The 13,857-nt window shown below is 46.4% G+C and overlaps 1 protein-coding gene across 1 annotated transcript in view; it reads left to right on the top strand.

The window, feature by feature from the left end:
• Nucleotides 1–13,857, top strand: part of myo15b (myosin XVB) — a 322,763-nt gene that overhangs the window by 68,998 nt on the left and 239,908 nt on the right. The window contains exon 16 of the mRNA XM_080209162.1: nt 3,735–3,860. Within this exon, the coding sequence (XP_080065288.1) occupies nt 3,735–3,860 (126 nt within the window). The remainder of the gene's footprint in view (nt 1–3,734; nt 3,861–13,857) is intronic.

Genomic DNA, 13,857 nt, shown 5'->3' with positions numbered 1-13,857 from the left:
AAAGCCTAGCCAATGACACCCACACATGAGATAGATCAAGAGCTCAATAAATAGATAATGACCAGATAATCTATGAGATACTGGGACAGATGTGTAGTGGAGTGAGTTAATTGATTAGCTTTGCTGATGATCATGTAGACCATGGCATTTCACTGACATCAGCAGTCACATGCGAAACAGTCAGGAGAGAGAATGGCACACTCTGTACTTAGGACAGACACACCTGTCATATATCGTGTTAATAAACCAGTTTGAAGCAAGTACCAGAGTAAGACCACAGTTTCTCTAGATAAATTAAGCCACACCTACCAGAGGCAGTTGTGTAGTGATATTGTCGCTCGACTAGTTACCTAGAGACCCAGGGTAATGCTCTGAAGACCTGGGTTCAAATCCCACCATGGCAGATGGTGAAATTGGAATTCAATAAAAATTGGGAATTAAAAGTCTCAAGGTGACCATGATCCCATTATCAACTGTCGACTAAAAACCCACTGGGTTCACTATTGTCCTTTCAGGAAGGAAACCTGCCATCCTTGCCTGGTCTGGCTTACATGTGACTCCAGATCCTGACCCCCTGACTATTAAATGGCCACTCAGTTCAGGGGCAATTAGGGATGGGCAACAAATGCAAGTCCATAAAATGAAAAAAGAAATATTTGAAACACTCACCTATAGTTACCTAAATAGTGCTATCTACATGAGAGACAGACAGAATGAGGGCATCTCCAACATCAGGGAGTATTCACTCAGTACTGTACTGAAGCCTTGAGAATGAGACATGATACCTCAGTGGTTCAATTCAGAGGAGAGTGTGCTACCAATTGAGTGACTTCTCATATGAATTCAGGTATTTCAACCTCTCGAGGTGGAGAAATGAGAAAGGCTGCCCCCAGCTGAAAGGCTCCCCCTCCCAACAAGAGCCCCCTCTCCTCCTCCACCCTGATGAGAGGCTGCTCCCTGATGAGAAGCTCCTCCTCCCAACAAGAGCCCCCATGCCACCTCCTTCTCCCTGCCACCCCCCCCCCCCCCACCCCCCCAACCCCACGCCTCCGGCAAGAGGCTACATCCCGATGAGTGGATTTTGACATTTTGCCATTGGGAGTCAACCTATCGTCAGCCAAGGTTGTGAATCTACAGGGCCAGAGGTTCTAATGTTTCAGGGAACAGCTGGGGGTGGGGGGGGGGAGGAGGGGGGGAGGCGGGGTTGCAGGCGGGGCGGGCTGGGTGGGGAGGGGTGTGGAATTGGGAGGGGTGAGCTTCGGGGAAGGCAGTGGCTGAAAGGGAAGGGTTGCTTGAACTGTTACATATGGAATGTTGCTATTTTATGTGTATGAAAGACTTCCTTTAGGTGCCCATTGTTTTGTATGATGTGTGGGGTCTATATTTATGTGTATTGTGGCTCACATTACATCTCAATCATATATAACACAGCTGTTGGTTTTGACACATGCATCAGAGTCCCATCTTCAAAAGCTTTTGCTGGGCACACATTCTCCTACTGTTATCTGGATCAGAGTGTAAATTTGGACTCAGTTTCACTGAAGAATACTTGTTACTGTTTATCTGGGCCAGTCCTTTGCTGGTTGTTCAACAATGTTTCCAGCAGGGAATGGAAATATTTGTTTGTCTATTTTATCTAACCTGTAACATCTTGTACACCTCGATCAAATCTCCTTTGCTCCAAGGAAAACAACCCACGCTTCTCCATCCGAACCTTGTCACTAAAATCTTTCACTCTGATCAGAACCATTCTGATAAATCTCCCTCTGCAGCCTCTTAAGGACCCTCATGTCTTTCCTAAAATGTGATAACTGGACAAAATACTCTGATTGTGGCATAAACAAAGCATTAACAAATCACTGTACCGGGCGGCACGGTAGCACAGTGGTTAGCACTGCTGCTTTACAGATCCACGGACCTGGGTTCGATTCCCGGCTTGGGTCACTGTCTGTGTGGAGTTTGCACATTCTCCTCATGTCTGCATGAGTTTCCTCCGGGTGCTCCGGTTTCCTCCCACAGTCCAAAGATGTGCGGGTTAGGTTGATTGGCCGTACTAAGAAATTGTTCCTTAGTGTCCAGGGATGCGTAGGTTAGAAGGATTAGTGGGTATAATATGTAGGGATATGGGGGTAGGGCCTGGGTGGGTTTGGTGCAGACTCGATGGGCCGAAGGGCCTCTTTCTGCACTGTAGGGTTCTATGATTCTATGATCTAGTGAGTCATGGTAAGTATTTAAACAATCCATGAAGGCTCTTCTTGATAAACCCACACTTGTTCATGACCAACATGGCAGAGGTTTACCATTAGGGGCTCCTTTAATTAACAACAACTTTAGACCACTCACAAAAAAACTCCCATCAAATTAAAGCACCTTGGCGAAAGCCAACAGAAACATAGAACAGTACAGCACGGTATAGGCCCTTCGGCCCTCGATGTTGTGCCGAGCTATGTCCAAACCCAAGATCAAGCTATCCCCTCCCTATCATTCTGGTGTGCTCCATGTGCCTATCCAATAGCCGCTTGAAAGTTCCTAAAGTGTCCGACTCCACTATCACAGCAGGCAGTCCATTCCACACCCCAACCACTCTCTGAGTGAAGAATCTACCTCAGACATCCCTCCTGTATCTCCCACCATGAACCTTATAGTTATGCCCCCGAGTAACAGCTACATCCACCCGAAGAAATAGTCTCTGCACATCCACTCTATCCCCCTCATCATTTTATAAACCTCTATTAAATCGCCTCTCATCCTCCTCCACTCTAAAGAGAAAAGCCCCAGCTCCCTCAACCTTTTCTCATAAGACCTACCCTCCAAACCAGGCAGCATCCTGGTAAACCTCCTCTGCACTCTCTCCAATGCTTCCACATCCTTCTTATAGTGAGGTGACCAGAACTGAACACAGTATTCCAAATGTGGTCTCACCAACGTCCAGTATAACCCCATGATTCTTAAACTCAACCCCCCTGTTAATAAATGCTAACACACTGTAAACTTTCTTCACGTCTCTATCCACTTGAGTGGCAACCTTCAGAGATCTGTGGATATGAACCCCAAGATCTTTCTGTTCCTCCACATTCCTCAGAACCCTGCCGTGGATCCTGTAATCCGCATTCAAGTTTGTCCTACCAAAATGAATCACCTCGCACTCATCAGGGTTAAACTCCATCTGCCACTTTCCTGAACTCATTCAGTAACATGGAGCTGGCACAGGAAAAGTGAACCAGGCTGAAGCAGTCAACTAGAACTGGATCACCCGGTAACACTGAATTGAGCTGAAGTAACAGAATCAGGACACGCAAAACCCTCAGCAATCACAAAGCAGCCAAAGTATACTGAGCCACACAGAACCAAATTATACCAGCCCAACTGAACCAGTCTAACTGAGGAGAACCAAGCCAAGCCAGCAAAAGACAACAAAACTATTTCAATTCAGCAAACATCAGGTTAGCCAAGGCAGCCAGATCGAACCAAACTGGAACAGTCTCACAGAGAAACCAGGCCAGGCAAAAATCAGCTCATCCAACCCAAAACAGGAAAAATGCCAAAACAAAAATCAAATAACAAACTGAGAAAGAATCTGGTCAAAGCCATCTTCATTCAAATGAGTTTAACCAAAGACTAACAGGTAACTGTGTACAAGAGCAATCAGTATTGAGTGAAGCATTGGGGGGGTGGTGAGACCTGTGGTGTAAATCATGACTGTATTTTGATTTCTGTTGTGTTTTTATTTTAAGGCTACAGATCACACTTTCCTCCAGAAATGCCACTACCAGCACAGCAACAATCCCTGGTATGTCAAACCCAAGTTGCCACTTCCAGTTTTTACAGTTAGACACTATGCTGGTGCAGTAACGTACCAGGTAAGTGACAATATTAGTTCCATCATCAATTGCCTTTTAATTTCTGAATGTGAACTTTAATGATGTCCGTGTTGAGAATGTAAAATGATTCCACCTATTTATATCATTATTTCGTCAAATACATGCAGGACAGGTACAGCACAGGGTTAGATATAGAGTAAAGCTCCCTCTACACTGTCCCCCATCAAACACTCCCAGGACAGGTACAGCATGGGGTTAGATACAGAGTAAAGCTCCCTCTACACTGTCCCCCCATCAAACACTCCCAGGACAGGTACAGCACGGGGTTAGATACAGTGTAAAGCTCCCTCTACACTGTCCCCCATCAAACACTCCCAGGACAGGTACAGCACGGGGTTAGATACAGAGTAAAGCTCCCTCTACACTGTCCCCATCAAACATTCCTACGACAGCTACAGCACAGGATTAAAAACAGAGTAACGCTCTCTCTGCACTGTCCCCAACAACCATTCCAAGGTCAGACACAGCATGGGGCTAGGAACAGATGTAAAGCTCCCTCCACAATGTATTCATCAAACACACCCAGGACAGGTGCAGCGGGATTAGATTGCAGGGAAAGCTCCCTCTCCAATGTCCCCATCAAACACTGCCAGGACAAGTGAAGCACAGGTTAAATACAGTGTAAAGCTCCCTCTACAGGGTGCCCATCAAACAGTCCCAGGACAGGTACAGCACGGGGTTAGATACAGAGTAAAGCTCCCTCTACACTGTCCCCATCAAACACTCCCAGGACAGGTACAGCACGGGGTTAGATACAGAGTAAAGCTCCCTCTACACTGTCCCCATCAAACACTCCCAGGACAGGTACAGCACGGGGTTAGATACAGAGTAAAGCTCCCTCTACACTGTCCCCCATCAAACAGTCCCAGGACAGGTACAGCACGGGGTTAGATACAGAGTAAAGCTCCCTCTACACTGTCCCCCATCAAACACTGCCAGGACAGGTACAGCACGGGGTTAGATACAGAGTAAAGCTCCCTCTACACTGTCCCCCATCAAACACTGCCAGGACAGGTACAGCACAGGGTTAGATACAGAGTAAAGCTCCCTCTACACTGTCCCCCATCAAACAGTCCCAGGACAGGTACAGCACGGGGTTAGATACAGAGTAAAGCTCCCTCTACACTGTCCCCCATCAAACACTGCCAGGACAGGTACAGCACAGGGTTAGATACAGAGTAAAGCTCCCTCTACACTGTCCCGATCATACACTCCCAGGATAGTTACAGCACAGGGTTGGATGCAGAGGAAAGCTCCGTCTAAAATGTCCTCATTGAACACTCCCAAGTCAGTTTCAGCACAGGGTTAGATGGAGTATAGCTCTCTCTACAATGTCCTGATCAAACGCTCCCAGGTGAGGTTCAGCACATGGTTACTTATAGAGCAAAGCTCTCTCTACAGTGTCCACATCAAACATTGATGTGGAGATGCCTTGGTGTTGGACTGGGGTAAACACAGTAAGAAATCTCACAACACTCACTTTAACCTGGTGTTGTGAGACTTTTTACTGATAACCACATCAAACACTCCCAGGACAGGGACGGCACAAGGTTAGATACAGAGTAAAACTCCCTCTACACTGTCCCCAACAAACTCTTTCAGGACAGGTACAGCACGGGGTTAGATACAGAGTAAAACTCCCTCTACACTATCCCTGTCAAACACTCTCAGGACAGGTACAGCACAGGGTTAGATACAAACTAAAGCTCCCTCTATTCTGTCCCCAGCAACCATTCCCAGGACCGGTACAGCACAGGGTTAGACACAGACACAAACTCCCTGTACAATTACTCATCAACTCTACAATGATACTCATATATCATACTCTACAATGTACTCAAAGTAAAAGAATGACAAGGGTGAGGTTCGGGCCAGTCAGGGATAGTAGTGGGAACTTGTGCATGGAGTCAGAAGAGATAGGTGAGGCATTGAATGAATACTTTTCTTCAGTGTTCACTAAGGAGAGGGGCCATGTCTCTGAGGAGTGTGTGATATAGGCTGATAGGATGGAGGAGGTAGATGTTCTAAGGGAAGATACATTAGCAATTTTGAAAAACCTGAGGGTTGATAAGTCTCCTGGGCCAGATGGGATATATGCTAAGATACTTTGGGAGGCAAGGGATGAGATTGCCAAGCCTTTAGCTTTGATCTTTGGGTCCTCAGTGTCTATGGGGATTGTGCCAGAGGACTGGAGAGTGTTTTCCTCTCTTCAAGAAAGGAAATAGGAATGACCCTGGTAATTATAGGCCAGTTAGTCTTACATTGGTGGTTGGTAAGTTAATGGAAAGGGTCCTGAGGGATAGAATTTCTGACCATTTGGAAAGATACAGTTTAATCCGGGATAGTCAGCACAATTTCGTGAGGGGTAAGTCCTGCCTCACAAATTTGATTGAATTCTTTGAGGAGATAACTAAGTGTGTAAACGAAGGTAGAACAGTTAATGTTGTATACATGGATTTTAATAAGGTGTTTGATAAGGTTGTCCATGGTAGGCTCATGAAGGAAGTAAGGAGGTGTGGGATAGAATGAAATTTGGCCAATTGGATAAGTAACTGGCTGTCTCACAGAAGACAGAGGGTGGTGGTGGAGGGAAATTTTTCAGACTGGAGGCCAGTTACCAGCGGTGTACCACAGGGATCAGTGCTGGGTCCTCTGCTATTTGTGATTTTTAGCAATGACTTGGAAAAGGGGGCTGAAGGATGAATTTACTGATGACACCAAGATTGGTGGAGTAGTGGATGAGGTGGAGGGCTCCTGTAGGCTGCAAAGAGACATTGATAGGATGCAGAGCTAGACCAGAAAGTGGCAGATGGAGTTTAACCCTGATAAGTGTGAGGTGATTCATTTTGGTAGGACAAACTTGAATGTGGATTACAGGGTCAACGGCAGGGTTCTGGAGAATGTGGAGGAACAGAGAGATCTTGGGGTTCATATCCACAGATCTCTGAAAGTTGCCACTCAAGTGGATAGAGCTGTAAAGGTGGCTGATAGGATGTTAGCGTTTATTAACAGGGGGTTTGAGTTGAAGAGCCATGGGGTTATGCTGCAACTATACCGGACCTTGGTGAGACCACATTTGGAATATTGTGTTCAGTTCTACTCACCTCACCAGAAGAAGGATGTGGAAGCATTGGAGAGAGTGCAGAGGAGATTTACCAGGATGCTGCCTGGTTTGGAGGGTAGGTCTTATGAGGAAAGGTTGAGGGAGCTGGGGCTTTTCTCTTTAGAGTGGAGGAGGATGGGAGGCGACTTAATAGAGGTTTATAAGATGATGAGGGGGGTTGATAGAGTGGACGTGCAGAGACTATTTCCTCGGGTGGATTGACAAAGTCCCTCATGGCAGGTTGGTGCAAAAGGTTAAATCTCATGGGATAAAAGGAGAGGTGGCTAGATGGGTGGAGAACTAGCTTGGACAAAGAAGACAGAGGGTAGCAGTGGAAGGGTCTGGAGGTCTGTGACTAGTGGTCACACTAGTGATTAGTCTGCAGGGCTCTGTACTGGGACCTCTGCAATTTGTGATATATATAAATGATTTGGAAGTAGATGTAACTGGTGTGATCAGCAAGTTTGCGGACAACACAAAGATGGCTGGACTTGCAGATAGCGATGAACATTGTCAGAGAAAAGCAGGATATAGATAGGCTGGAAAATTTGGCAGAGAAATGGCAGATGGAATTTAATCCAGATAAATGCGAAGTGATGTATTTTGGTAGAATTTATGTAGGGGGGAGCTATACAATAAATGACAGAACCATCAGGAGTATAGACACACAGAGGGACCTGGGTGTCTACAGATCCTTGAAGGTGGCAGCACAGGTGGAGAAGGTGGTGAAGAAGGTATATGGCATGCTTGCCTTTATAGGACAGGGTATAGAGTATAAAAATTGGTCTCTGATGTTACAGCTGTATAGAACGTTGGTTAGGCCACATTTGGAATACTGCGCCCAGTTCTGGTTGCCACACTGCCAGAAGGACATGGAGGCTTTGGAGAGAGTACAGAAAAGTTTTACCGGGATGTTGCCTGGTATGGAGGGTCTTAGCTATGAGGTGAGATTGGGTAAATTGGGGTTGTTCTCCCTGGAAAGACGGAGAATGAGGGGAGATCTAATAGAGGTGTATAAAATTATGAAGGGTATAGATAAGGTGAACAGTGGGAAGCTTTTTCCCAGGTTGGAGGTGACGATCACGAGGGGTCACAGGTTCAAGGTGAGAGGGGCGAGGTTTAACTCAGATATCAGAGGGATGTATTTTACACAGAGGGCGGTGGGGGCCTGGAATGCACTGCCAAGCAGAATGGTAGAGGTGGACTCGCTGGGATCGTTTAAGACTTATCAGGATTGTCACATGAACAGACTGGGAATGGAGGGATACAAACAAATGGTCTAGTTGGACCAATGAGAGGCGCAGGCTTGGAGGGTCGAGGAATCTATTTCCTGTGCTGTACTGTTCTTTGTTCTTTCTTCTTTGGAGGTAGCTGTTACAAGGGGGCATAACTATAAGGTTCATGGTGGGCGATAGAGAGTGGTTGGGGTGTAGAATAGACTGCCTGCTGTGATAGTGGAGTTGGACATTTTAGGAACTTTCAAGCGGCTATTGGATAGGCACATGGAGCACACCAGAATGATAGGGAGGGGATAGCTTGATCTTGGGTTTGGACATAGCTCGGCACAACATTGAAGGCCGAAGGGCCTGTACTGTGCTGTAACATTCTGTGTTTCTACGTTTCAACCACAACCAGGACAGCTGCAACACGGGGTTAGATACAGAGTAAAGCTCCCTCTACACTGTCTCCCCATCAAACACTCCCAGGACGGGTACAGCATGGGGTTAGATACAGAGTAAAGCTCCCTCTACACTGTCCCCCATCAAACACTCCCAGGACAGGTACAGCACGGGGTTAGATACAGAGTAAAGCTCCCTCTACACTGGCTTCCATCAAACACTCCCAGAACAGGCACAGCATGAGGTTGGAGTCAGCGTATAGCTCCCTCTACAGTCTACACACCAAACACTCCCAGGACTGTTGCAGCACAGTGTGGAACAAAGCAAAGCTCCCTTTTCAATGTCCCAATCAAACATTCCCAGGGTAGGTGCAGCACTGAGTTAGATACAGTTAAAGCTCTCTCTACAATCTCCCCATCAAACACTCCCAGGACAGGTACAGCACGGGGTTAGATACAGAGTAAAGCTCCCTCTACACTGTCCCCATCAAACACTCCCAGGACAGGTACAGCACGGGGTTAGATACAGAGTAAAGCTCCCTCTACACTGTCCCCCCCATCAAACACTCCCAGGACAGGTACAGCACGGGGTTAGATACAGAGTAAAGCTCCCTCTACACTGTCCCAGTCAAACACTCCCAGGGCAAGTATTGCACAACGTTAGACAGAGTAAATCTCTCTACACTGTCCCCATCAAACACTCCTGGGACAGGTACAGCACGGGGTTAGACACAGAGTAAAGCTCCCTCTACGCTATCCCCATCAAACACTCCCAGGACAGGTACAGCACAGGGTTAGATACAGAGTAAAGCTCCCTCTACACTGTCCCCATCAAACACTCTCAGGACAGCTGTAGGATGGGGTTATATATGGAGTAAAGTGAAATCACAGGTGGACAGAGTGGTGAAGGCGGCATTTGGCATGGTTGGTTTCATTGGCCAGAACATCGAACACAGGAGTTGGGAAGTCATGTTGAAGTTGTAGAAGACATGGGTAAGGCCGCACTTGGAATACTGTGTGCAGTTCTGGTCACCCTATTATGGAAAGGATATTATTAAACTAGAAAGAGTGCAGAAAACATTCACTAGGATGCTACCGGGACTTGATGGATTATGTTATATGGATAGGCTGGGACTTTTTTCTCTGGAGTGTGGAAGGCTGAGGGGTGATCTTATAGAGGTCTATAAAATAATGAGGGTGCACAGACAAGGTAGATAGTCAATACCTTTTTCCAAAGGTAGGGGGAGTATAAAACTGGATGGCATAGGTTTAAGGGAAGAGGGGAGAGATACAAAAATGTCCAGAGGGTAAATTTCTTCACACAGAGGGTGGATGTGTCTGGAACAAGCTGCCAGAGGTAGCAGTAGAGGCGGGTACAATTTTGTCTTTTAAAAAGCATTTAGATAGTTACATGAGTAAGATGGGTCAAATGCTCCCAGGAAAGCTACTGCGTGGAGTTTGATACAGAATAAAGCACTCACGGCACTGTACCCATCAAGCACTCCCAGGTACAGCTTGGAGCTATAGAGAGTAAAGCTCCCCCTACAGTGTTCACATCAAACCCTCCCAGGACAGGTACAGCACGGGGTTAGATTGGAGAATAAAGCTACCTCTACAACTTCCTCATCAAACATTCCTGGGACAGGTACAGGATGGCATTAGATACAGAGAGAAAGCTCCCTCTACACTGTCCCAATCACATTCTTCCAGGACAGTTACTGCATGGGGTCAGATAAAGCATCAAGCTCCTTGACGATGTCCTGAACAAACACTCCAGGATAGTTACAGCACGGGGCTGGATGCAGATTAAACTCCCTCTATAATGTCCTCACCAAACACTCCCAGGTCAGGTATAGCGTAGGGTTAGATACAGAGTAAAGCTCCCTCTACACTGTCCCCATCAAACACTCCCAGGACAGATACAGCACGGGGTTAGATACAGAGTAAAGCTCCCTCTACACTGTCCCCCATCAAACACTCCCAGGACAGGTACAGCACGAGGTTAGATACAGAGTAAAGCTCCCTCTACACTGTCCCCCATCAAACACTCCCAGGACAGGTACAGCACGGGGTTAGATACAGAGTAAAGCTCCCTCTACACTGTCCCCATCAAACACTCCCAGGACAGGTACAGCACGGGGTTAGATACAGAGTAAAGCTCCCTCTACACTGTCCCCCATCAAACACTCCCAGGACAGGTACAGCACGGGGTTAGATACAGAGTAAAGCTCCCTCTACACTGTCCCCCATCAAACACTCCCAGGACAGGTACAGCACGGGGTTAGATACAGAGTAAAGCTCCCTCTACACTGTCCCCCATCAAACACTCCCAGGACAGGTACAGCACGGGGTTAGATACAGAGTAAAGCTCCCTCTACACTGTCCCCCATCAAACACTCCCAGGACAGGTACAGCACGGGGTTAGATACAGAGTAAAGCTCCCTCTACACTGTCCCCCATCAAACACTCCCAGGACAGGTACAGCACGGGGTTAGATACAGAGTAAAGCTCCCTCTACACTGTCCCCCATCAAACACTCCCAGGACAGGTACAGCACGGGGTTAGATACAGAGTAAAGCTCCCTCTACACTGTCCTCATCAAACACTCCCAGGACAGGTACAGCACGAGGTTAGATACAGAGTAAACCTCCATCTACAATGTTCTTATCAAACACTCCCAGGACAGGTTCAACATGCAGTTAGACAGAGTAAAGCTGTTTACACTGTCCCCCATCAAACACTCCCAGGACAGGTACAGCACCATAAGACCACAAGACATAGGAGCAGAATTAGGCCACTCGGCCCATCCAGTCTGCTCTGCCTTTTAATCATGGCTGATTTTTTTCTTCTCATCCCCATTCTCCTGCCTTTTCCCCATAACCCCGATCCACTTCTTGATCAAGGATGCATCTATCACTGTCTTAAAGACACTCAATGACCTGGCCTCCACAGCCTTCTGCAGCAAAGAGTTCCACAGATTCCCCACTCTCTGGCTGAAAAAGTTCCTTCTCATCTCTGTTTTAAAGGATTGCCCCTTTAGCTTGAACTTGTACCCTCTGGTTCTAGTTTTCCGGACTAGTGGAAACATCCTCTCCATGTCCGCTCTATCCAGGCCTCGCAGTATCCTGTAAGTTTCAACAAGATTCTCCCTCGCCTTTCTAAACTCCAACAAGTACAGACCAAGAGTCCTCAACCTTTCCTCATACAACAAGCTCTTCATTCCAGGGATCATTCTTGTGAACCTCCTGTGGACCCCTTCCAAGGCCAGCACATCCTTCCTTAGATACGGGGCCCAAAACTGCTCACAATACTCCACATGGGGTCTGACCAGAGCCTTCTACAGTCTCAGAACTACATCCCTGCTCTTGTATTCTAGTCCTTTCAATATGAATGCTAACTTTTCATTTGCTTTCCTAATTGCCGACTGAATCTGAAGAGAATCTTGAACAATGACTCACAAGTCCTTTGTGTTTCTGATTTCCTAAGCATTTTCTCATTTAGAAAATAGTCTCCATGCCTCCTTCCAAAGTGCATAACCACACACTTTTCCACATTGAATCCCATCTGGCACTTCTCTGTCCACTCTCCTAACCTGTCCAAGTCCTTCAACAGCCACTCTGCAATCTCAATACTACCTGTCACTCTACATATCTTTGTATCATCTGCAAACTTAGCAGCAGTGTCTTCAGTTCCTTCCTCCAAATTGTTAATGTATATTGTGAAAAGTTGTGGTCCCAGCACTGACCCCTGAGGCACGCCACTAGTCACCAGCTGCCATCCTGAGAAAGACCCCTTTATCCCCACTCTCTGCCTTCTGCCGGTCAACCAATCTTCTATCCATAGAGTCAGAGGTTTACAGCATGGAAACAGGCCCTTTGACCCAACTTGTCCATGACGGCCTTCTTTTTAAACCCCTAAACTAATCCCAATTGCCTGCATTTGGCTCATATCCCCCTGTCCCATCTTATCCATATAACTGTCTAAATGCTTTTTAAAAGTCAAGATTGTACACGCCTCTACTACTAACTCTGGCACCTTGTTCCAGACACTCACCACCCTTTTGTGTGAAAAAATTGCCCCTCTGGACACTTTTGTGTCTCTGCCCTCTTACTTTAAACCTATGCCCTCTAGTTTTAGGCTCCTCCTACCTTTGGTAAAAGATAGACTATCTAGCTGATCAGTGCCCCTTGTTATTTTATAGACCTCTAAGGTCACCCCTCAGCCTTCTACGCTCCAGAGAAAAGAGTTCCAGTCTATCCAGTCTCTCCTTATAACTCAAACCATCAAGTCTTGGTAACATTCTAGTAAATCTTTTCTGCACTCTTTCTAGTTTAATAATATCCTTTCTGTAATAGGATGACCAAACTGTACACAATAAACCACAATATTGAACAATGAAATCAAACATGCTAAATGCATTCTTCACCACTCTGTCCACTATGACTCCACTTTCAAGGAGCTATATCTCTTTGTTCTGTAACTCTCCCAAACACTCTATCATTAACTGAATAAGTAACATAAGGACATAATAAGAGCAGGAGTAGGCCATCTGGCCCTTCGAGCCTGCCCCGCCATTCAACAAGATCGTGGCTGATCTGAAGTGGATCAGTTCCACTTTCCCGCTTTCTCCCCATAACCCTTAATTCCCTTGTCTATCAGAAACCTATCTACCCGTGACTTAAATATATTCAGCAAGATAGCCTCCACCACTTCAATGGGCAGAGAATTCCAGAGACTCACCACCCTTTGAGTGAAGAAGTTCTTCCTCAACTCTGATCTAAACTGCACCCCCCCACTTATTTTGAGGCTGTTCCCTCTAGTTCTGCTATCCTTTCTCAGTGGGAAGAATATCTCTACCCTATCTCTACCTCTGCCTGCCCTGCTTCAATCTACCGAAATGCATCACCTTGCATTTACCTAAATTAAACTCCATCTGCCATTCATCGGCCCACTGGCCCAATTGATCAAGATCCCATTGCAATCGGAGGTAACTTTCTTCACTGTCCACATGCCACCATTCTTGGTTTCATCTGAAAACTTACTAACCATGCCTCCTATATTCTCATCCAAATTAATAATATAAATGACAAATAACAACGGACCCAGCACTGATCCCTGAGTCACACCACTGGTCACAAGCCTCCAGTTTGAAAAACAACCCTCTACAATCACCCTCTGGCTTCTGTCAAGAAGTCAATTTTGTATCCATTTAGATACCTCACTCTGGATCCCACAAGATTTAATCTTATGCAACA

Source organism: Carcharhinus amblyrhynchos, chromosome 21 (genome assembly GCF_965287045.1).
Source record: "Carcharhinus amblyrhynchos chromosome 21, sCarAmb.v2.hapA, whole genome shotgun sequence".
NCBI classification, from domain to species: Eukaryota; Metazoa; Chordata; class Chondrichthyes; order Carcharhiniformes; family Carcharhinidae; genus Carcharhinus; species Carcharhinus amblyrhynchos.
This window is presented reverse-complemented; position numbering and strand designations above follow the sequence as displayed.